The 26450-nt window shown below is 29.3% G+C and overlaps 2 protein-coding genes across 3 annotated transcripts in view; both read right to left on the bottom strand.

Annotated features, from left to right (window-relative positions):
* Positions 1-1144: 1144 nt before the first annotated feature.
* LOC123300276 (zinc finger protein OZF-like) lies at positions 1145-3623 on the bottom strand. Its single transcript, XM_044882821.1, has 3 exons — positions 3480-3623; positions 2503-3208; positions 1145-2354 (listed from the first exon to the last, which is right to left on the bottom strand). Exons 1-3 carry the CDS (start codon positions 3621-3623, stop codon positions 1510-1512), a joined length of 1695 nt encoding a protein of 564 aa, XP_044738756.1. The 3' UTR covers positions 1145-1509.
* A 4985-nt stretch (positions 3624-8608) lies between these two features.
* LOC123301884 (protein fem-1 homolog CG6966) overlaps positions 8609-26450 on the bottom strand; it is a 73458-nt gene continuing 55616 nt past the window's right edge. The window contains exons 1-5 of one of the 2 annotated variants that reach the window (XM_044884834.1): positions 16697-16803; positions 12824-12986; positions 12167-12586; positions 11629-11818; positions 8609-11449 (exon numbers count right to left, since the gene is read on the bottom strand). In XM_044884834.1, the coding sequence (XP_044740769.1) occupies positions 10387-11449; positions 11629-11818; positions 12167-12586; positions 12824-12986; positions 16697-16774 (1914 nt within the window). In that variant the 5' untranslated portion in view covers positions 16775-16803 and the 3' untranslated portion in view covers positions 8609-10386. Of the gene's footprint in view, positions 11450-11628; positions 11819-12166; positions 12587-12823; positions 12987-16696; positions 16804-26450 lie in introns of those variants that run through there. The other variant, XM_044884833.1, reaches the window with a different exon arrangement.

Below are 26450 nucleotides of genomic sequence, written 5' to 3'. Positions count from 1 at the left end.
AATTTCGTTACGAATTCATAGTTTATGTTTGATCCGGTGGCGATGATTTAGGTCATCCTATATAAATGTGACTTCCATGTACCTACATTAGAATACCATCATAAATTTGGAATAAAACCATGTCAAGTACATCGCACATACATATATTATTTATTCAATATTTATAATCATTGAATTTATGTTTAGATAATTGTCAATATTTAAAACCTTGAATTTAGACTACAGAGCCATTCAATGCTTACGTAAGTAAAATTTTGAATTTATGAAATTTTTAACAAGATATTTCTGACCCTCATTCCTTGAACCAGAAGGTGGGTACGATAATTAAGGACAAAGATAACAAGGATCACTGAATGTTGGTACCAGGACACTCTGTAGATACATTTAATTAATTTATTTTAATCAATTTGATTGTAGTGATATTGTTTATTTATTGTAACAAATAATAAATGTATTTGCGTTACAAATGCTATCATCAACTGTTATATAGGATGCTCTGTTTTAATTTTCCTAGCTAAATTTTTCTTCAGTAAAGCTTTTTCCTAAATAAAAAGATCCCAGTAAAAGTTATTTAGGTCTACTTGTTACAAAAATACCAATTTTTAGCGAGATATGAAGGTTAAACAAGTGAAAACAAACAGTTAATTGTTGAAATACCAAAAAAATGTCTTAGAAGTGGTGGGAATAGATTTTAATAATTTAGAGGAAATTTCTAGAAGGGAAAAGGACCAGAATAAAATTTACTTAATATATTTTATTAAAATATTTTTTTATTAACAATATGAGAAATGTGTTAGATTATAAATAAAAAATATAAAAATAAATCTTAACTAATTAAAGTAGCCAAAAATTTATTTATGTAATAAATCAGAAAAGATAAAAAATTTAGGCCCCCGTTTTTATAATTGCCATTCTAGACCGGGAACACAATCATTTACTATATGACGTCACAAATGTGTTAATGTTGAGGGCATGCGGTAAATCCGCGCTTGTAAAGTATTAAGTCATTGTTTATAAGAAGTTTTGCTTATTCTGAAAAGTATGTAGGAATATTTAAAACTTCTAAATAATGTACAGGGTAGCCAAAAATTTGGAATCACTATTTTTATTTTTGGTAAACTACCCTTCTTTTTTATAAGTTGGCGAAATGTTACAAAGAAAAGTTACTCGCAATTAAAAATTATGACTCTATACAAAATATCAAGAACTACTCCATGAACAGCCACTCTAACCTAACCTAAGCGTTCCTCTGTACCTTCCTTGAGAACAATCAGATGAAGCTATATGATTCTGTCGAGGCCAGACGTCACTAAGAAAGCCCTCTGATATGTATCCTACTGTAACCTTTCGTGTTACAGATTTGGGCATCTCTTACCATGGCGAAAATTTCTGATTGAAAAATCGTTACTTTTATAGCTTTTCCCAAAATTATATATTACATTTCTTAATTTCCGGTCAATTATATTCCATGACAATCCTCGATTTTCTCGGTTTGTAACTGATTCAATTCTATTTTTTGTGAATTTTCTTGTGTGTTGTCAATGTAGCAGTCACTTTAAACGTTTTAAAACAAACATCACACTTGTACGGCCTTTCTCCCGTATGAACTCGTACATGACGACGTAAGGCTTCCGCTTCAATAAACCCTTTACTACACACATTACATTTATACGGTCTCTCTCCCGTATGTTGCATTTCATGACGCCATAGTCCTACACGCCATTTAAAACGTTTCGGACACAATCGACATTTATGTGGTAAATCATCGTCGTGCGCAGCTAAATGTAATCGTAAAAATGATTTATTCGTAAATTCTTTGGAACAAATATTACATGAGAACGCTTTCACTCCCGTGTGCGTTAGCATGTGATTCTTTAAGTATGAACTTTGTTCGAAAACGTAGCCACAAATATCACACATAAAACTATATTCACCCGCATGGATTAATAAATGCTCGGAGAGTTCGGTTTTCGAGATAAATCCTTTTCCACAGCTGTTACATGTAAACGGACTACGTATTTCTCCTGGTATTTTTTTATTATGCGTAATTAGATGTCGTTTTAAATTGCAATTCGATTTAAACGTTTGATCGCATAGTGAACATTTTAATGGGGCAGATGAATTATCGATTTCGTCCAATTGATATTTAAATTTTTTATGCATTTTTGCAATATGTCGTTTCATATTTGAACTTGTCAGAAATGCTTTGTCACACATATCACATTGATAAGTTGGTTCAGTATTTTCGGTTTTTAAGTGTACTTGATCTTGATGTTTCTTTGATTTATGTTTTAATAAATCACTATTTGTTACAAAACTTTGTGGGCATAATTCACAAATATAATTCTTTTCACCTAAAAAATAAATTACAAAAAATTTATTAGTTTATCTTAAAAGTAAAAGCTTTTCATATGTAGCCAACTTAAATATAAACTCTGTATATAAAATTAGTAAGGAAAGAAGAAAATTCTTTAAAAAAAAGTTAAAAACTTGTGAACTAACCTGTATGAGTCCGTTTATGTATTGATAAATGTACTTTCTGTTTAAAACTTTTCTCGCAGATATCGCAAACGAACGGTCTTTCACCCGTGTGAATCCGTAAATGTATAGTCAGTGACGGATTTGTTGTAAAACTTTTATTACATTCCATACATTTAAATAATTTACGTATTTTATTTTTATTCGTGACTACAGTGCCATCTGCTGGAACATGATCTTCACTTTTAACGTATGTAGCTAAATGAATTTCACTGTAATGTTTTTCCATATCACTTTCCGAGATGAATGTTTCTGTACATAATTTACAACGAAATGTATGGAATTTTTCATTATGAAGGAATAAATCATTTTTATTGGAAAATTTTTCAGTACAATGAGCGCATTTGATTGGATGAACATGCTTTAAATGCCGTTGGAAAGACTTTACAGATGTGAATTTTTTAATACATTCTTGACACGATATTTTCTCATCATTATCACTTTCAGTTTCATTTTTCACATTGTCATCAGCTACATGAATGTCATCATTATTTTCTGGTTCCTCTTTGATTGACTTTTCATCATCACTAAATTCTTTTTCCGGTTTTTCCAAAGATAATTTTAATTTAATATCTGATTGTAAACATAGTTCACGGAATTCATAAGATGTTTGTAATTTTTCCAAACAATTCAAGCAGATATTTTTCGGTAAATTATCATTTTCCTTAATCTAAAAAATATAATCAATGTAGTTGAGTGAATATTTTGCCAACGGAATTGGCTTTAGGGGATTTTTTCGGAGGTTGATCACGAATACGGGACCTAAATGCATGGAAATCCTGGAGCACTTTATAGCTTCATGCTACACACAGTGAATAAAAGGAATATAGAGCGACAAAAATATGTCTCCTTGCCGCATACTACAAGTTGACTTTTGACGCCTGCCAGACAAACCCTGTCTTACTTTAAAATTATTTAATTGTTTGATTAAGTTAACTTACTTGTATAGGAGCACATTCTACAATAGCATCGATTAATTTTAATACTTTATTACTGAAGGATTCAGTACTTGTGAATATATTTTTAAATTCTGTATATTCTTTTGGTTTTGAAACTAAACAAACTCGACAAATATCATAATTCATTTTATACTTTTTATATATTAAAAACGTGTATTCTGAGTGATTATTTACATGTAAAATGTTGACATGATTCTCTATGGCATAAAATATATTATAAATGGTGCTATGTTCAAAGCATAGAGTAAAAAACATCCGTCAGTCCCTACACTGAACTGTTGCCGTTTAATTTTAGTCGAAATAATGACAGTGTAATACCTATCTTTGAGATTATTTTTCTTCCTTAAAAGTTTAATAGTAAATTGAAGTATAATATATTTGTGGGTTTTCAAAGAGTGAATTGGGTTTTATAGCATTTTGTGACGGATTTTTAATATTTTTTTTTTGTTTGTTTCAGCTTTCCCGTTTTCGATGACGCTTGTTTTGTCAATGGAGTAAAGAGCAGACCAGTGAGTGTCGTAGGATTCAATCTTTTTATACTGGTATAAGAATTAGTCACGAAAATGTTTTTTATTGATAATTTTAAATGTATCGTAATTGGCAGTCTAAAGCCGGATTGTCCCTGTCGTGAGACATTACAGTCAGTTTTGTTGTTGCTAATATTGCTACAGATATTATTCTAATAATTAAAAAAAAAACGTTTTTAAATTAGATAATTGGTTTAATTATAAATTTGAGATAATTCTTCACGTGAAGTGATAAAAAAAATTTAGTTATCATCCCCATTGTCAGTCAGTTTTACCGCAACCTCTTTTAGGTGTGAAACATACTTAACGTGTGAAACATACTTTACATGAATCACACGTTGACAGTTGAGGTTAGTAATTTACACGAGTGCTGTAAAACAGAGATTATTAAACTGCTAATTAATTAAATTATAAATTTAAAAAGTAGAAATCATTAAAAAATGTGTAAATAATTTATTTATTAATTAATAAAGATAAAATTAAACTTGGAAGAAAAAAAACTAAACACAGAATTAGTTTTAAAAAATGAAATATTAAAAGACAATTATATAATATGGAAAAAGAAGGTATTAATACAACAGATCAATGATTTATATTAATTCAACCTAAACAGATGCATAGTAGAGAAAAACAATTTTCATGTGAAATTTGTAATAAATTATTTAATTCATCAAGTCATTTAATTAGACATCAACATGGAGAGAAACCATTTCCATGTGAAATTTGTAATAAATTATTTACTCGAAAATGTTTCATAAATGGATTGATAATGGTGAAAAACCATTTTCTTTTGTAATGAACGAATTAAGAATGAATTAGAAGATTGTAACAACAGTAGTGAACATATGGTTTAATGAATATAAAACTTGAACGAATTCATGAAAATGAGAAAAATTTGTACGTAATTAATTACGAAAATATTAAACTTGAAAAACAAAGATGAAGAAAGTAGTATTAATATCACAAATCAGCTATTTTCATATATATTCCAATTCATTAAATCTTCTAACATCGATGTTTAAATCTCCACCCCCCACCCCCTAAAATACACTGTGCTGTCTGTTTTAAGTGCTACACTAATTCTCTATTGTCTAACAATCCATGACCTTCAACATTTATGTTTGTGTAATCTTTTCCCAGCTCCGATGGGTCTCGGTAGCGCCTTCCTCAATCCTGTGTATTATATCCTAGTGTCTATGTATCGTCCCTATTTATTTTATTATTTTGAAGGTTGTTTTTTTCGTTAATATTTTTGTTATATTTTCAGAAGTTTTTATTTTATTTTAATTGTATCGAAAGTTTTATTTAATTTTTATTTCATGTATATATATTTTTTTGTAAATGGCTTAATGGCCCAAAATATTAAAAAAAAAAAAAAAACTATTTTCAGGTGAAATTTGCAATAAAGCATTTAATTCATCAAGTTATTTAGTTCGACGTAACTTGGTTCAGAATGGAGAAAAACTATTTTCATGTGATCTCTGTAATAAAGAATTTACTAATCAAAGTAATTTAGTTAAAACGTATTCATACCAGAGTCAAAAGTCATTTTCATTTGATTTTTGTAATAAAACATTTACTTAGCAAGATAAATTTGGTCATCAAAACAACTTTTCCTCTTCGAAAGTATGAAATTTATATAAATCGCCATTACTACTGCTTGATCATAATCAGAAACATTAAAAATGTTCGTTTGGTTATTCAATCCTATTGCAAAAACTCTTTCTGGTTCTCTGGTTCCTACACAATCCATAAGTATATTTTGTCCAGATTCTAGCCCACCACATAGAACACACATCTTGTCTCCTAATGCATTTCGTACATTGTTCCCCAGGTGTAAGTGTTTAGTCTGAACGAAGCAAAGATTCTCCTTTGTTCCCTATGTAATATATTTGGTTATGGTGCGCAAGTTTCGAAATGGGGTATGCAAGAATACATCTGCATTGATACCTTAGAGTTCACTTCGTCTAATACTTTTTTTGAAATAGTATTCTTGTACTTGTTTTTTTTTATTCTTGTTTGTCCAATTTTCAAATATTTCCATAAGATTCAATCGTTTTTCTATATTTGCTTCTATTCCGCATGGTAGACTTGTTTTTTTTTTATTGTGTTTGTCCAATTTTCGTAGTTTTCAGATGTCATTTTCATAAGAGTCAATTGTTCTTTTATATTTGTTTCTAATCCGCATGCGGAACCTACTTTTTTCTTTTTATTCTTGTGTTAGTCCAATTTTCAGATGTCATTTCCGTAAGATTAAATTGTTCTTTTATATTTGTTTCTAATCCGCATGCGAGACCTTGTTTTTTTTATTCCTGTGTTTGTCCAATTTTCAGATGTCATTTCCATAAGATTCAATGGCCTCATTCGAGACCTCCTTTTTGTAATTTTTTGTTGCCATTTTTAATTCTTTCATAATAAGCCAATGATAGTGAGATAAAATGCGCTGCAATCGCTTGTCTTCCAATTTTTTACTTGAGCACCGCTGTTGCATGATGATTTTGCTATCCCTAATATTTCTTTATAAAATTTATTACAAAATACTTCATTTCCATATTCAATTTTTAATGCTCCCCTAAATTTGGCCACCATACGATAAAATAGGTATAATCAGCGCATTAAATAAAATGAGAATAATCTTAACTGATAAGTTTTTGAGTTTATAGATATATTTTCTCAGAGATATGAGGCCTTGTTTCGATTTAATTAAGTATCATTTGCTGTTGATGAAATTTCCAGCTACCATTATGTGGTAAAAATACTCCTAAGTATTTAAATTTATTAACTATTTCGATTTTCTTTTCTCTAAATTCTTTTTTGCTTGTTCTATTTCTTTTGCTTATTTTTGCATTTTGGTTTTCTGGGCGTTTATTTTTACCCTTTCACTTTAAACGTCGCTGTTTACCCGTTAGGGCACAAATTAGTTCAAAACTTTGGTGTCCATTTTCTACAAAACTATAAAAGATACGGAGTTGAAATTTTGGAGGTAACTTCAACAAAAATTATCACAAAATGTAAGGAAATAATTTTAGTAGCAGATTCCCGATCGCTTTTAAAACAAAGACTACCGCGTTGTAGTCACTTTCTTTGACCTCCCTTTTGTTCACAATTTTATGGATTTAAATAAATACAGTAAATATTTTGTCCTAACTTTTCGAAATATCAAGAAAACGAAGGTGATGAACGCTGAATTAATGCGACGATTTTTTCTTAACTCTTTCTTTCTTTTTATTTTTAACGGGGCAACAAAATGGACCTCAAGGCTCCGAGTGAATGTCGGCATTGTCTAAGGAAGAAAAGACAAACAGGAAGGAAAATAACAACAAAATAAAAATAAATTTGTTTTTATATTTATTATTTTTTAGGCTTTCGAAAAAGAAAAAAAAAACAAATTCAATGGCAAACAACTTGATAGATAATTATGAAAATAATATTTTCAATTAATATTTTTTTTTATTAATTATATAATTTAATTACTAATTTTAATATTTTGAGTCCTAGCAACATTCTATGAGTCCTATCTATTTATTTGTTGAATTTATATAAGAGACATCTCTCACACATCTTACATCATTTTTATTTAAAAATTGATTTTTGCAACGAAATACTTTTATACAGTTTAGATCTAGGGGCCAGTCTACATTTTTAACACAAAAAAGAACAAAAATTTGATTAAGCAGTTGTGCCAAGATCGCCGTATAGCAAAATTTTTCCTCTACCAAAATTTTCATAATTGGAGTTGTCTCTTTTAGAGAGTCTGAAAAATGTTTAGTTGCGATTTAATTGATTTTTCAAAATTCGAATTATTTTCGAAGATACCTCGACGGGTTGTTTTCCAGGAGGACGCATATGATTCCTTACCCTTCCCTCTTTCGTATTATTATAATTAATCGTTCACAATGAATTTTAATTTAAGTTTTCTGCGCAATTTTCGGATCATCCAATAAAAGTTATATCCTTGGATATGAAAATTTTCGTGAAGTAAAAAGTTATTGATAAAAACACTCTTTTAAATTTTTTATCCTTTATGAAATGTATTTTGGGCCCGAGACCTTTTACAACAAGCAAAAAATTTTTCTAAATTACACTGAAAATTAAAATTTACATTTTCTTTCTAATTTCTAACTTGTACAGACATTCAAAAATTTCCCTTGATATGTAGGCTTGAATTTTCTGTACAAAATTTTTGTTTATCACAAGAAATTGCACTATCCTCAATTTAAGAAAAAAATGAGCCAAAAGAAATTTATAAGGGTTCCATTTTTTAAAAAAACAGAAAATTTCCTACACTATTATTTTACATTGGAATATTATTACAGACGTAATTGTTGATAATAATAGTCCCAAACACCCCCAAAAGCAGTCTTACAATATTACAATATTTATCACAAAATATCAAAAAGTCTAGGGTCAACGATAGTATTTGAAAGTTATTACAAAACTGCTACTCTTGATTTTAACTGACAAATACTACACGTCAGACCTTAGACGTATTTATTTTACTTTTTATACAACTTTTTTTTAAAACTTTTTCTTTATTTTTATTATGAAATATATATTTTATAAAAAATTCAATAGAGAATTTTTTAGACATTTTTACAGATGGACGCTGTACATTTTTGATTATCTAACAAACTGAAATCATTTTAAACAATGGCCACGTTTATATTTATGTGGTTACGTCATAAATATAACGTTACGTCATGTGACAAAAGTTTTTTGATTTGTATTCAGTAAATTTTCGATAACTGATTGTTGAGAATAGTTTACAAACATTCGCATCTTTCCATTTTCAGTGAAAAATATTACCAAACAAAAATACAGTTACAAAAACACTTTAGTTTTTCAAATGATAGGTAGTTTAAGATCTTTTTTTTTTTTGGGAGAGGAAAATCCATTTTCTTTATTATTCACAGCCGTAAAATTAAATGAATTACAGAACCCTCTTCCTCTCGCTTTTAAATTGAAACCACTAAAATTCAGATAAAATCGTTGCTCAAAATAGACGGTAAATTGAAGAAAATTTTCTTTAGTCCGCAATACATAGTTTTGTAAATTTTTATGCGAAATCTACTTTGGCTCGTTATGAATACCAAATGTAGATATCTTTGGCAATTTCACTAACAAATTTCGATATTCTCCTAAAGCTGTAAAATGAATGTTATTCACCAATGAATTAATAATTTAGGTCTGATTTATAGATTGACCCAATAAATACACTGAGACGCATGGAAATTGGAATTTAAAAAAAATAATATATTTTCATAATTTTTCGGTTTTGTAATTCTTTCCAGTTTACTTATGGTACCCCCTCCACGTTTGAACAAAATTTGAAATTTTGCTCTTGGCGTTTGCGCAATAGCGTACAAAATTTTTTTTTTCTCATCACAAGAATTGATTGTGGTAGAAAAGACAACCAGTCTGAAGGGTTAAATTTCCCTGATTGTCAAAATTATTCCCAATCAATTACATTTCAGATTTTCCCGTTTTGTGGCCACCGTGTTGGAAAATAATTGAATGGAAATGTGATAATAGTTTCCGTTTCGAAAAAATACTAATTTAAAAGCTGCATTTTACTTAATTCCTTGTATAAATTTTCCATTTTCCTATGTCCTCTCAATATTTATATCTCAATGGTATCCAAACTTTCTTTAATAATTTAACAGCAAATACTTTTTTTAATTATTTTAATACGAAAAAAAAATTCTTTAAACAATGTTCAGTCAAAATTGGTTATAGCGACATTGTATATAGCGACGAATCGTTTATTACGATTAAAATTTGCTAGGTCCAAATTGAACCCATATTTGAACAAACTTTTATAACAACATCGGATAAAACGACATATCTGTTACAGCGTCCACAATTTCTATTAGTTATTTATAACGACCAATATATATTCTTTTAAACGTAGAGCGACTAACTGTTGTAAATGACAGTCGTTATTTTTTTTGTAGTACGAATTGGTTTCCAAAAAGGTATGGATGTTTCACTGTAATCAATTTCCTCCGAAGAAAAATGTAAACCTAGTCAAGTCTTTGGTTTTCCAACTTTGACGAACGAAATTTAATTTTTCGTCTGATATTTATATATCGCTAACAACGAACTATCGATCGCAACTGGTGTCGTTATAACCGGTTTTGAGTGTTTTTAGTCGATTTTCAGGTAAATAAATTTTTGTCATCGAATTTTCTTTTATACACAAATATTTTATTATTTAATTATCTGTTTCAAACAACAACGTGGAAAATATACAATAATATATTTTTCCCCGACACAAAAAATCAAGGGGAGAAAACGTTTTTTGTTTGCACATTTTCTTTTTTAAATAATTAATAATAAAAATTATTTCCTAAAAAATACAGTCAATGACTCGAAACGAACGCTTCCAGTGCTAGGGGTACAACTCCTTTGTAGGGGATTTGATGTCGTCGTATAACTCTGGCCGCCATACAACTCAGTCTTGTGTACTTTGCACTATTCACTAGTTCATGCACTTGTTGACCTTTTAGTAGACTTTCGAAGGTGTCTCCGTCATTGTTCGTTTCATCAATATGTGCACCATTCGATAACAACGTTTCAGCTAAACTAGCGGGACATGGACGTGCTAGAGCGGCTAAATGTAACGGTGTGTTACCCTCTTCATCTTTGGCATTCACATCGGCACCGACTTTTAATAATACTTTCGCTAAATGTGGCGCGGGAAATTGGCAAGCTGGATATCGACCAACAAGTGCCGCTTCACGACAACACGCTAAATGTAATGCAGTCCGTCCTAATCGACTACGCACACGTAATTTCACTAACGTATATACTTGACGATGAATCACTTGTGAAATTTTCTCGTCACAACTTGGATGATCTAAGAGTCTCGTTAATAAACACGCTAAATGTAAGGTTATAACTAACACACGAGTTAAGCACGTCACATCACGTTCCAAATGTGAAACTTTATCTAACATTTGATTGCCAAGCTCAACTTCACGCACTGATTTATGAAAAACACGTATTAGTTCTAAAAATTCAATTGGTGGTACAACTCGTCCACGAGTTGTAGGTCGACCTTCTTCGCCCATCATAAATGAAAACAGTTCGGTGAACGAGAACAGAGAGCTTTGTGTCATTGGATTTAATGGTTCCAACATCGATTGTTGCATATCTAATGCGTAGTTCCACAATTCTATACAACGGTTGAATTTACCAGCATCCGCGTAAACAGCGCCTCGATATCGGATGTAATAACTAGTGTCTGGATGTGCTGGTCCTAATATACGTTCTCGAATTACTAATGCCTGCATTCGCATTTCATCTGGGTCTGCCATTAATTCTTCTAATTCTTCTTTGTTTGTAAATTCTTTTGTGTGGTCGTATGCGGGAACTGTTTCAATATCTGTGGGTTTTCGTAAAGCTATTTGATTTTCTTCAAATCTGTAAATAGAAAAATTTCGATTAATAATAATACATAAGAGGTGTACACAAATCCCTGGCACCTACTGTACCCTCCTCGAGAATAAAAGGCCATCTAAAGACGAGACGTCTCCGGGTAAAAGATGCTATTTTAAGACTGGTTACGCCTTTGTTTATGTTGGAATTAAAATTGTAATTACCTTTCATCCATAGCTCGTTTCCATAAATCTAATGCACCAATCATATCACGTTTTTTATCAACATAAGTTGCACCTAATAATTCTAAAGCATCAATTCGTTCTTCTCGTGTGACTAAGTTTGGAAATTTAATTAAGTATTCTACAATATGATTATGGCCGGTAACACTTGCAGCTAAAAGTGGTGTCATTCCTAAAACAAATCAAAACCAAATTTTTAAGAAAGATGCAAGAATCAGCAAAAAAATTATCGAGACAAAAATTGTTGAGTTAGAAGGGCATTTGGTTTCAAAGAACCTTGAAAATTGAACTGGAAGTCAGAGTTATTTATCATAGATGATCTTCGTTGGAATTTTCTTTTTTCAAGTCACATTTCCTTTGAATTTTTAGGGTATCTTGTCATTATTATTATTTTAAGTATTTATCTTGTCAATTTCAGAAAAAAGGGCAGTACACAATTTTAAATTTCTTGGTATCTTTTGTAGGCACTGCGATTTATTAAGTATGGAAAAAATTTTGGTATGGAAAATTTTGTACTTACCATAAGAGTCTACATCCATAGTTGCACCATGTTCAATAAGTAATTTAAGTATTTCTAAGCTACCAGACTCTGCACAATCATGTAAAGCTGTATTCCCTTTAACACTTTTCCTATTTACATCCGCTTTTAAAGCTAATAAAAATTTTGCTATCCTGATATGTCCCTTATAACAGGCGATCATTAAACAGGTATGACCATGTCGATTCGCCACTTCAATATCTGCACCATGTGTTATTAAATATTTAACTATTTCAAAGTGTCCGTCAAAGCATGCTGCTCTCAACGGTGTTGAATTTGTACGTGTTGTACTGTTTACGTTAGCACCATGCTCTACCAGTAAACGTACAACTTCAAAATGACCTGCAGCTGCTGCACACCACAGCGGGGGCGCACCTTCAATTGTTTCTCCATCAAACGTAACTGAAAAAGAAAACAATATACAATCAATCAATTAATATCCCAGAAAAGTTGATAATAATGGCTTTGTTCTCTTCTACAGCCTCTCCAAATGAAACTAATGGGATGAAAATCTATTTTTGTGTCAAGGAAATATCTTTTATGGATCTCAACTTCTCAGCTCCCCTCCCCCCTTTTTATATTGAATTCCGTAGTTTTTGCGTGAAAGCATAACAAACGATAAGTATTTTTGGTACAAACCTGATCCGGGTTGTTCAATATCTGCTTTACATCGTTCAATGAGGTATTCCGCAACAGCAAAATGTCCATTTCGACAAGCAATTACTAATGGTGTTGCACCACCAGTTTTTGCGGCTACAAGCATTGAAACTTCATCCTTATCTTTATTTGATTGTAAATATGCCTGCAAAAAAAAAAAAAGGACCCTCATTAGTTTTGTTTTATAAATTGATCTATTAATCAAAAACTAAAAGAAAAGTCGCCCATTTCTGGATATGATTTTCATTGGTATTTTATACCCTGTGTATATGAAATATATAATCAAGTTTGTAACGCTTAGAAATATTGATGAAACGAATAAAATTTTGGTATTGGTGTTCTTAAAATTACCTAATTAGTCCATTTCCGGTTGTTTGTCATCACGATAACTCAAAAACGAAAAGAGATATCAAGTTGAAATATTTATAGGGTACTCAGGACGTAAAAAGTGAGATTGAGTTCGTAAATGAGCAACATAGGTCAATTGGGGCTTGTAAAGTCTTGTGAAACATTCTTGAAAAACGAAAAAATTCTAGAAAATTTTCAACAACCAAATAAATGGGGGCCGAAAGACAGCCATAATTCTGTTGGTTTTATAAACTCTTCTAATTTATCAAAAATAATGCAAGCTTTGGCATTCAACACTTTCTATACAGGATATTTCATCAATTAACTCAGTCAATTGTTTCTTTTTTACAAATTTTAAATGAAATCATTTGTCATCAATGAAGTAATTCAAAAATGATTTTTTTTCCTGTTAAGGCTTTTTTTTCCTCGTTTTTATTTATTAGCACTCTTAAAGCACATCTCTGTATATTTGGAGTCGTTTACCCCAATCACATTAGAGGTTAAGGAAATTTTATTTAGATATTAATTTCGTCTGAATGATTACTCATATAATTTTTTAAAGAAAATTTCCCGAACCATGACCACATACAGTTTTTGTAGTTATTAAATAATAACAGGGTATCCCAAAAGTATGAATACAAGGAGGACTAAGGATTTGGACCTTGAAGGTCATTTTCGAGTTAAAACGAATATCAAATTCATTCTTTTAAATGGAAATCTTTTAAAACAGATTTTTTTTCTTTGGCAAAGAAGCACGAATCAAGTGATGCGCGTTATTATTGCATGAGTGAGAGACTTGTCAACAAAATTTTACAGTTACAAATTTTCTTTACACGTGTTTAAATATTTAATATATTGAACAACAATTTGAACTTGGGAAATTTAAACGGCGATTAATTTGAACTCGTCTCCTTATAGTACAACAATTTGAACTCTGGAAAATTGAATATCGCACAAAATAATTTTCACATTTTTTATGAAATTATCTTTTTATTTGAATCTCAGCCTTAAGAAGTATTCCTCAATTTTAAAATTTTCCGTGTCCCTGTTAAAGAGACATGAGCCAGGCATGAAAATTTTCGAATTTAAAAAAAAAAATTGTGTGTATTGTATATAGTGTTGCTGTGTTTGTCATGGTTATTGTCAGTTTCAAACAATAAATGCTTTGTCTGTGTTATACGTACTATCTAGTCACCGAGGACGTGATATGAAGTTCTTTGCTTGGCTGAATAATTCTATATCGGTGGGTAACGACTACACATCTTTTATTGTTACGAGGTTGGTACGTGTTGTATAGTTTGCTGTGTCCGTTAGGTTATTGTCAGTTTCAAAAAATAGATGTTTTGTCGACAGCACACAAGTATCAAATTAAAAAAGGTATTTTAGGTTGTCGCTGTCTTACTCGTATGTTAAGTTAGGAGTCCGAGGGACTTCTGTAAGTCACGTTTGCCCATGCCTGCTCTTAATCTTCCAGTTTTTCTGAAAGGACGTCAATTATTATGCCTGAACCAAATAAGAGATAATCAGTTGGTATTTTTAAAGTTATTTCATAATTTGTGCCCTTTCAAAAAAAAGTAATGAGTTATTTTGATTTGAGGGTCAAGATAATAATAATGGTACATAATTAAATGAATCAACTATTAAGTATATACTTAAGTAGTTAATTATTAAAATATTGCAAAATTTATGTAAATAAAATATATAAAAATCTAAACTTAACTAAAATGTCATGATGCAATTAGATTGGAGGGGGATATATTAAAACAAATATATATCAACATAAAATTTAAAAGCATTTTACGAAATATTATTCTTCATAGAAACTAAATTCAACAACATTCAACTAATATTTAGTTAGAAGTTTACAAAAAAATATCTAAAAAAAATGGGGTCACTCTCAAAATATTATATTTTATTATATGTTATAATCTATAAAATAATATAAAGGTGAAAGTGTAGTACCTTGGAATCTAAATTTAAATTTATGTGTTTTTTAAAAATGCATTTTTATCACCTTTGCAATTACTTGTGTATTAAATTTTAAAAGCAGGCGAGAATTGTACAGCAATTTTTCGTTTCTAAGCAATTTCGGTTTATCCGTTTAGGTGCTACGATGCCACAGACAGACACACACACACACAACGCTTTTTTGGTTCGGGGGTTAAAAAGAAGGTCTTTATTAGTATATGTTTATTAATTTTTTTTTGAAACTGCCCCCGGGCACAAAATTTCTGAATCCGCCTCTGAAATTATGAAGAAATAAAATTCGCAAAATTTCCCGTAAACGGCGGAATAAATCATGAGTATCATGACACATTGGAAACACTACACGCTTATGACCAAATTTAGATCAAAGTCAATGTTAGCCATAAATGAATCATATTTCAAAGTGGGAGGTTTACGAATATTCAACGGGAAATCATATGCATAAAAACCGCACTGTAACCGGTAAATTTTTTAATAGGATATTCCCCAAATGGTTTTTGAATAGACAGACCACAGTGTCGATGATTCAATTTATTATGCCTGAATGGGTTTCCCATTAAGAGTATACAACGAAATAAAAAATTTTGAACTTTCGAATCACAGAATATTTTACACATACCTAATATACAACTTGTTTGAGTTTAAAATTCAGACATTCTTAATGGAAAACTCGTTGTATTTTTTATTGTTTTTATACACAAAATTTCCAAGAGTTTTTAATTCATAGAAAATAATAAAAAAAAAAAGGAAATAAAATTAATAATATTATGGTATTTCTTTTTTGGTTCGATGACGATTTTTATTCTTCTATTCCCAGAAAAAAATATTACTCAAAAACTAAACAAAATTATTTTAATATAAAATATTTGAAAAATAATTCATTATAATTTAATGCCTTTTTTTTGTTCGGGAGTTTGGTCGGGGGGAACAATACAGTTTGAAGTACAATCTAGGATCAGTATGCATAATTTTCAAACAGCCGGTATTTATAAAATGATATAATTAAACCAATGTTATTAGTTATATTGATTAATTACCTTTAATAATATTACATAATACGATTATCTAATCGAATAACTATCCTTCCTATTTTTATCTAAAATTAATCATACACCACATATCAGGAACCTCCTTTTTAATTAACAAATTTATCCTTGATTTAAAACGAGGAATCAAAATTTAATTGAAAATCTCATAAACATGCGATTGATTAAATAGATCGTAAGACAATGAGAGGTCAATTATGATTATACTTAGTCAAATAAATCAAAGGTAATTCCAGGTCCCAGAGGCGCTTAAATTATTTTGATTCGCAAGTCCCCCCCCCTCTTTTAGTTATCATCGACATATTCTTCAATTACCTTCATAAAAAAAAAATCGCATCCTAATCGATCATATAATCTAACGGTCTAAAATAAACAAGACCAAATAGATATTATAAAACTATTACACTCAATAAATAAGAAGTGAAAGTTATGTTTTTGTTATTAAATCAATAAATAGAAAATTATAAAATCAAACCTGTAAAAATTTATAAATCACTTTCTTCCGTCGATAAATTGTACGTTTTAAACGTTTATAAATACGATAAAATAACATTTTTGGGTGGAATCTTTTCTTTTCTACACTTTTTATAATTATTTAATAAAAACAATCATAAATTTATGATAATTTCTAAATAATTTTGCAAAACATTTCAAAAACACTAACATATTATTGCACTAGAAACAAAACTTTTTTTCCATAGTCACAGAAAAACATTTAAAAAAAAACGCAACGCGCAGCAATCACTAAAAATGACTTTCACATATTTGTATAAAAAACTCACTTAAATTAAGTAATGTAGTAACACTTAAATTTCACACATTTTGATGTGAGTTAACTGTATTGTTGATGTTAAAATACACTTGAATGCATTGACTCAACTTAAGTCTAAGAATGACGGACTTAATAAACTTCCATACACATAAGTGAATACTAAGTTGAAGTAAAACAGACTAAAAACGCACATGAGCGCACATGAGGAAATATAATTTATTGTATATGTTGGTACTTTTTAGTACAGAGTTACACAGACTGAGTGAGACTAGTTTAGCATGACTAGGTAAAGTATATTAAACAAGTAACAAGAAGGTACAACACATAATGAATTATTGTACAGAAAAAAAAAGTTTGCAATATTTTTAGTTCAACTAACTGTTTTGAAAAAGAAAAAAAAAACAAATACAATGCGGGTAAAAAGTTTGAGACCGGTTTTTTTATTTATTTATTGATTGATTGTTTTCCTTGTAGGTGAGAATACTGTGAATAAATGTTGGGTCTAATTTATGCAGCGGGATTTTAGGTAAAAAAATATCAATGAGTAATCATCTGTTTACAGATGATGATCATCTAGGCCAAAACAAACTTAATTTGAACTCTTTTTGTCTTACCACACTCTCAAATCTGTACTTTGATCTTTTTCTTATAGATTAGTCTTGGTCCTGCAATCATCGACTACCTCTGTCTTGCACACTTGATCTTATATTTTTGGTTCTTCTCTCATAAATTTTCAAGACCAAGGAAGGCGTGTGAATCACACCATGTGAGTAATTTTGAAATGCTTCCCCATTGTTGTAAATAAGAGAACACGATCTCTATTTATAACAAGTGAAAATAAACAATTGACTGAGTTAACTGTTGAAATACCATATATAGACAGTGCTTAAGGAATCATTTGTTTTTCACGTCATGTAAGTAAAGAGAGATTGCCACTCTTAGAAAGCCGGACATACATACATACATGTCACACACACATTACTGCTATTTTCAAATAATGCATACTGTATAATTTGCGCTCTCACGGATAAACAGTGATGTTTACGAGAAAAAGTTGGGAACAAAAGTTGTTTATTTTTGTATAAGGAACATTTTTTACATTTCAACTTTTGTTCTATCTCTAACGGTTTTTGAGTTATCGTGTTGTCAGGCAGGCAGATAATCGAAAATGGATTAATTAGTTGATTTTATGAACACCTATACTAAAATTTTGTTTGCAACATTTTTAAGCGTTACAAACTTGGGACTAAACTTAGTATACCTTGATATATTTCATAAATACATGGTATAATTAGCTTTTACGCTGTCATTTACAAAATATTTCGGTGGAAGTCGGACTCACATACGATGGTTCCCGTACTGTCCTACAATATGTAACACCATACTTTTTTTAATACTTTTGTAAAAGAAAGAAAAAGAACTACGAAACCCCTTCGTGTTCGAGTTCGACAAGCACTTGTGCTTTATGAGATACAGTCTGTTGAAAGACGGACGTAGAACCCTAAAAACTAAACAAATTATAGAAAACCATTTTGATGTGGATTTTTTTTTCAATCTTTATTTCAAGAAAATCAGTATATCACTGCTTAAAAATGAAAATATAATGAGTAAATATATGTGTCTTCTTTGGTTCGATAATTTTGATAAGCCTTGTATCGTTATGTATGTTTATTTGATATTATATTGTTATCGTTATATAATAATAAAACAATAATAAATACAGTTACTGCTAAAAATGTTACAATAGTCATAAAAATTAAAATTTAATATTCATTTTTAAATAAATAGGTTGAATATATTGTTTCTTTGAAAAGAATCAATTATTAGGCCGTAAAAAGCAAAATATGAAATAGTGCATAATAATAGCAGTAAAAAAATTCTAAATATGCTTGCATTTAAAAATTTGATTCACTTTTTAGTTTAATTTCTTCATTTCGTAAATTCTTTCTAGAACGTTCTCTCCTCTGAAAAATACAGACACTTTCTCTATTTATACAGATTTTTCTGTTCTTTGAAGATGCATCCTAGTAAAATGATTTTGTAAACTCCATAAAGTGGTATAGGGAAAAATTGAAAGAGTGGACAAATATGAAACTATCGAAAATTTATTCTATGATTCAATCAAATAGGAAATGAAATATTGGATTCACAGGGGGGAGGGGATTGTCGGTCCTATCTTGATTATAGAGATTGATTTCAATTTTTTCTCAATTTGGGACCATTCTGTTCATGAATTTGACTAAAATTTTCCATTTATAATTCAAAATAGTGTAAACTTTTCCTTCCCCATTGTTAATTTTTTATTTTCTTTGTACCCCTAACATGATATCCCCACAAAAGATACGTACATGCACACAATAAATACGAAGAATATTAAGATACCGCAGTATAATATCAATTATTCATAGTTTAAATGAAGTAATTCATCACGTTTTTCCCGAATCAATTAAATAATTTTGTCCGGAATCACCGCAGATAACAGATTTAACGACATTTAAAAAAAAAAAAACCGCGAGTGATTTAATTGGAATTTAATCGTGTAATTTTTAACGTCAATTTTAAAAAATCACACATGAATGAAGAAGGAAATTTTGTACTTTGTACTTTTCTTGACAAGAAAATATGGTTGAGAATAAATGTAGAGTTTTGAAAAAGTTGTGTTTATTGTATATAGTGGTGCTGTGTTTGTCAAGTTATTGTCAGTTTCAAACAATAGATGCTTTGTCTGTGTTATACGTACTATCTAGTCACCGAGGACGTGATATGAAGTTATTTGCTTGGCTGAATAATTCTATATCGGTGGGTAACGATTACACATCTTTTATTTGTACGAGGTTAGTACGTGTTGTATAGTTTGCTGTGTCCGTTAGGTTATTGTCAGTTTCAAACAATAGATGTTTTGTCGACAGCACACAAGTATACAAGTTAAAAAAAGGTGTGCACAAAAAAGTAACGTGGTCATGTGGTCACTAGATTTTATGAAAATTGATTCACTCCAAGAAGGAAAATTTGATTTAATTAAGGTAATTCGTCGTCGAATTACTACAAGTATGCCATTTTGCAGTAGTATGTTGATTATTAAGGCCGACCTTAACAGTCAATTATTTTATATAATAAAATGAAACAAGAAAAACAGATTAGATTTTTCATATAATTAAAATGTTTTCTAGAATGAATAAAATTCCCGTAGGGTACTAAACGATAATGTTGCAAACACTCCCATTAACTTGTTGACGACAACGTTTTTTCAAGTAAAAAATCCAATTATTAGTATATTCATAACAACATTTGTGATAGTGAAGAAAATGTGAGATTTGACTTTGACCTAATTTTAAAAAAAACAAGTGAAAACAAACAATTGACTGAGTTAATTGTTGAAATACCATGCATAGTCAGTGCTGATTTCTTTATCACATTACACATACAAACATGTGACATATACATAACTAATAATCAAGTATAGTACATATTATAAAATTTCCGCCTAATTAGCGCCCTCACGGGTAAACAGTGATGTTTACGAAAAAATGTTTCAAACAAAAGTTGTTTAATTTTTGATAAGGAATATTTTTTACATATGAACTTTTGTTCTATCTCTAACGGTTTACAAGATGGGTCCTACGGACCCAAGACCCAATTGACCTATCATGCTCATTTACGAACTTGACCTCACTTTTTTCGTCCTTAGTACGCTGTAAAAATTTCAGCTCGATATCTTTTTTCGTTTTTGAGTTATCGTGTCCACAGACGGACGAACGGACAACCGGAAATGGACTAATTAGGTGATTTTATGAACACCTATGACAAAATTTTTTTCCTAGCATCATTATTTTTAAGCGTTACAAACTTGGGACTAAACTTAATATACTATGTATATTTCATATATACATGGTATAACAATTTCCTTCTCATCTACGTTGGCATAAAGATTATTGCAAAATTATTTTATAAATTTTTTCAAGCCAATCTTTTTTATATAAAAAAAATGACGAGGAATTTACGAGGTCCAAGATTCTACAGATCTATTAGAATTAGATTTTTCTTTTTGTAAAAAGTGCGTCATAACTAAAATTAATGAAGAATTTGTTTATAAAATATGTTATTATTTTTCAAAAAGATAATTTTTTGTTTATTTATTTATTAATTATAAAAATTGTCTATGCAGTAAGATTATCAATTTTTTTAAATAATTTTTTTCTTTTCAAGGTTATTATTCATTATTTACTTTTAAACACAGTCAAAATTGGTTACAGTGACATCGCTTATAACAACCAACGAATTAGTTATTATGACGAATCGATAAAGTTTTTGCATGGATCCAAATATACAGGTTGGATCATTAAATGCAATAATGACGTTTAAGTCGCATTTCCTACGAAAGTGATTTTCCAAAAATTTTTCGTTTTTTTATGTGGATCAACTTTCTAATTTAAGGTGTTATTCTATCTCTTATTCTTATTCTAGGTCCATTCTGATGTCAGAACATGATGCCACACCCCCCCCTCCCCACTCCATCCATTTTTTTGGCGTATTTGACGAATGGGCTTTAATTTTTCTTTAAAGAATGGCGACCTTAGTGACAGCTTAGTGTCCGTCAATAGACAAATCTAAATACAAAAACGTCGTATTGGAGCTTCCAAAAGCTTCTTTTTTTTTTCGAAGATGATTTTGAGGTTTATTAGTGAGTCGTCAAATAAGCTCCTAGTGACATCTCAATCACAGGATAATTATTCTGTAGGGTAAAAAGTATCCTTATTATCTATTTTGACTGCACTTATATTTCGTAATAATTTTATTGATGAATTAACTACGCTTTGTACACAAAAATTTCACAATCAATATGTAATTTGCTTTTTATGAGTAAGAAAAAATAAATATTATCGAGATAAATACAATCGTCTGTGTTTTCAGAGCTCGCACCCAATCAGAAGGTGTGATTGTATTTTAATTAATAATGTCAATAGTTTTGTTTATAATTTTTAATTAAAAAAAAAATTATGTAAAAAGATATTTTTAAAACATGCTTTCATTTATTAGAAAACTTTATAAAAACTTTTTTAAGTATGCGAAATTTTTACATCTTGGAATCCCAATCAATATTTTCGCTACGAATACATCAATTTTCATATTCAATCCAATCAACTGCAATCTGTTTGGTGAATTAATCATCAAAAAGTTTTACGTCAATTGACAAAATTCATAATCGGAAGTGTCTAATGATTCTTACTGACGCACAATACACTTCGTTGTCGTTTCATTTTTAATTGCTTTTTTAGTCTTTGACCAAAAAAATTGTTTTGACAAAATTTAATGGCACACTGCCTACACGTATACAGGTAGTATTTTTTAGAAATGCATGTATACTTTTTAAGAATATTTCTAAAAAAGTATAAGGAAAGATACCCAAAAATTATCTGAGATCCAGAACTATGACGTTACTTAAAATATTCTATCCTCCTTAATATTCACGGAAATAAGAATCGAGTTTGTACATCCATTATTTGTGGTAGAAGAATGTATGCACTTCTAAAAAATACCACCTGTATAAAATAGGTTGTGAGTTTCTGAAATGTCCTTGTAAAGATAAAATATCGTATATTTACAATAAACTTTCTTGAACCGGATGATTTGATCTTATTTCAAACAAAGAAATGTCCACAGAAAATTTTTTGGGCACTTTTTTTCATTAAATTTGTTTTTGTTCGTGTATGTGTAACCTTCTGAGTCAATAACATCTTTATTCAAACAATTTCATTTTCATTTTGCAAAAAAAAAAATTAATAATCAAACTTGTTTTGTGTATCGCGTGTTTAGAAATTATTTATTAATTAGCGTTTAAGCCAGAAATATTTTGAAGAATAATAACAAATTTTTGATTTTTAATTAGTATTTTTTTTTTTAAAGTAATCGTGCAAAAATTTGATATTTTGAGTTTCAACGGAATTTTATATTTTAAACGTCCCTGAATCTAAATTAACTAGATTTGGCGTGACGCCTGTGTTCGTATCTCGCATAACTCAAAAATCATTATCCGTAGATTGTGAAAGCTTTGAATTTATGTCTGATTTATCCTGATTTATATTTTAGGGTTCTGTACTGTTAGGGCTCAAATCGGATCAGTTTGGAATAGGCTCTGTGGAAAAAGGTAATTTCATGGAGTATGTTCTCGGATACGTTTCAAGTGCGAGTTAAGGAATCCGTACCTGAAAAATTTCTAGTGGGTTTTTTAAATTTTTTTTAAGAACGCATTTAAAATTGGAAAAAAGGGTGAGTAAAGGCCGAATCTATTTTGACAAGGAAGTTATGTCGTGTTCACTTGTTCTTTGAGACAAGAAAAAAATTTTCTGCGTCAAGAAATTGTTCTGGTAATTTTCTTCTTTTAATTTGATGATTCAAATATTTCAAAATAAAATCCTTGCTTTAAGAATCTGTTGATAGATTTTGGAATGATCTTGACTGAATTACATTTATTTAAAGATCTTTTACGACACTTTGGTTTAATTTTAAGGAGTTAGAATTCTTAATCCTACCCTGATTGTATGTAAAAATTAAAATTATTTCATTTTATTACTATTATTATTTCTCTTAAGCCGTCTTTTATTCTCAACAAATTTCAAAAAAAAATAGGGGACACACTTTTGAAGTTTTGAACACATTTTAAATCCATAAACGTTGTATTTTAAGGTTGAAACTACTTAAATGTAAAGGTTACAGTGTTACACGTTACAGGTTTGTTTTTATAATCCTTTTTATTGAATATACAAGTGTATTCTAATTATTCAGGTACTTAAAAATGAGCAGGTAATATCAGACGAAATATTTTTTTATTTTGACGCCAGTCTATGGGTTATAAATCAAATTTTTAATATCTATTTATTATTAGTCATGTTTGAAAACATATCTTCATAATATGTAACCTATTTTTTTGTAGTAATCACCGAATCGAAAGTTCATCAACTTCCAAAATGAGTTCCATTTTTTCTATTATAATTTACACAAATTTTTTTGAACTACCAGAAACGGTCAATGGTCCAGTTTTTTTTTACACATTTATGTCGTTAAAAACTATTTTGAATTTTTGTAAATGTAACAAGAATTCAGTTATTTTGACTAATTAGACAATTGTTTTGTACGATCTGAGAAATGCATCTTCGTAGGGGATTTTTGGATAATTTATCAGAAACTGTTCATTCAATTATTATCAACTGAAATCGTTTTTAGATATTTTTGGGTCAAAATGACCTTGTATAACCGGATACAAAAATATTCTTTGCTTTTTGTAATTTCATCTAAAACTCGATAAAGGAACAAATATTGTCCCAAAAATAAGGCTTGCGTATGGGAAGGGTTTTCTGTGGTATCTCGAGAATTATTCTTCTAGTCGTCGTATTGGATTTTTGTTGGGTAATTTTAACTTTTCCATGTTTTGGATCACTCTATCGTAAGTCAAAAAATGTGGAAATTTTTCAATAGAGAGTTTATTTTAAGATTACGTTTTGACGGATTAATATGGAAAAACTTTTTTGACTGTAAATATTATTTAAATATTTCTAAGAAATATGTCAAGAGAATTATAAATAATTGATGATTAAATTGCGATTAATAAATATTTATTTTGAAAATCAGAAAAATACTTCTTTAAACATATTACGTATGTCAATATTTTAAACAATAAAATTCTTATTACTTATTGTTGTTGTTTACATTTAATCATGCATACGATATTTACATCATGGTCTATTCGATTATTTTTGATGTAATATGATACATGCAGGCGTAAACTAAATATTGACAAATATCTTGTCTAGTTATCTAAATTAGAGAGAATTGAAAAAAAAATACAGTCGAACCCGGACTTCTTGGATTCATGCCAATAATAATACAATAATAAATAAGTGGATAAACAAATTAAAAAATTCATTGAGTTGAAAAAATTGCATTCGCGTGTATAACTCGAATAGCCTAATTGGTAGGGCGCTTGACATGAATCCAAGAAGTCCGGGTTCGAATGTATTTTTTTTTCAATTCTCTTTAATTAATAAAATTTTTTATTTGATTTGCAAGAAAAATAGTCACTTTTTAAGTTCTAAATATTTACTCTTGAAAATGTATTCGATGCCTTCTTTAGGAATCACCAAAAGAAAACAATGGACAAAAGTTAATAAGACCTCGAACTGCGTCTCTACTAATTAAAATAACTTTTTATAAGTAGATAAAAAAAAATTAACAAAAATTTTAAATTTGGAAATTATTTCTTATAAAAATAAAATCACTTGTGTTTGCATCATAGGGATTCCCGAAACGTTTTTTATTATTTAGACGTTATTTACTCGTAAAAATGATTTTTAAGTATTATATTATGGAATAAATTTTATATTAATGGGGAAAAAAAAGTGGTAAAAATAAATGGTTGAAGAAATTTGTTTTTCTTATTTACTATAAATATTTGTCTCAATATTAATTAACTTCGATTAGTTGTTATACTTCTAGTTTTTTAATTCGAATTACATTAATTTGATAAATCATAAATCAAATAAGAAAGTTGTTTTATAAAAAAATAAAGCATGCATTTTTCAAAATGAGTAGGTCGACTTCATCATTATATACATTTTGCTTTTGTGTTTGTTGCATTTTCATGATGAATAACTTCCAGAATCTTATTTTCTAGAATCTAATAAATACATAATCAGATTCATAATATATATAAGTCAATTATTGTCATGCTTTGAATATGAAGATTACCTTGGGAATACCTAATTATAAAGTGTACACTTAAATAAAACTATTTGAATCATTATCAAGTTATGTACACTGTCAGAAAAATTTGTAAATTTATTTACGATCTATTTGAAAAAAAAAGTATAGCAATTTATTTTCAGTAATTTTAATACAAGGTGTTTCAAGAATTCTATAAGGTTTTTTTAGGTTTTTCTAGTAAAAAAGCATGGAAATGTTTTGGAATTACATTCCTTATTGCACGTTATTGTTCTGATTTGTTTTCGGGTTGGGAGATAAAGCCGATGTAGGCGATGTACGCACATATTGGGTAGAATACTAAACCAGAAGTATGTCTTTTTTTAAATAATATTACAATTTTTTACAAGAATTTGACTTCTAAAATACATTAAATTATCAGAAAAATATCTTGTAAATAAAAAAGTAAGCGCTACATTTATAATGGCCGAAAAAACATAGTTTCTATCGGGTGTTCCACGACACTTCTCATTCTTTTTTTTACAGTGTAATGCGGTGCGCTGTGCTCGTAAGTTTATATTTATCATGACTAATTATGTTTACTTATTTATATTTTTTTACGTATCTTTATGTAATCACAATTATTTAATCAAGATTGAATTTTTATTAAGATTTTTCCTACTTAAATAGACAAATGCAGGTGTATACACACAGAGTGTTTCAAAAATGTGTACACTGATGAGATTTTAGAAATACTTCACTA

The sequence above is a fragment of the Chrysoperla carnea genome, chromosome 5, assembly GCF_905475395.1.
Source record: "Chrysoperla carnea chromosome 5, inChrCarn1.1, whole genome shotgun sequence".
NCBI lineage: Eukaryota > Metazoa > Arthropoda > Insecta > Neuroptera > Chrysopidae > Chrysoperla > Chrysoperla carnea.
The sequence above is the reverse complement of the archived record's forward strand: the minus strand, read 5'-3'. Positions and strand labels throughout refer to the sequence as shown.

Coding starts and splice junctions, on each gene's coding strand:
- LOC123300276 (XM_044882821.1), bottom strand. CDS start 3,623: ATGAATTATGATATTTGTCGAGTTTGTTTAGTTTCAAAACCAAAAGAA. Junction 3,209..3,479: donor TAGAATGTGCTCCTATACAA/GTAAGTTAACTT, acceptor TATATTTTTTAG/ATTAAGGAAAATGATAATTT. Junction 2,355..2,502: donor ACATAAACGGACTCATACAG/GTTAGTTCACAA, acceptor TTTATTTTTTAG/GTGAAAAGAATTATATTTGT.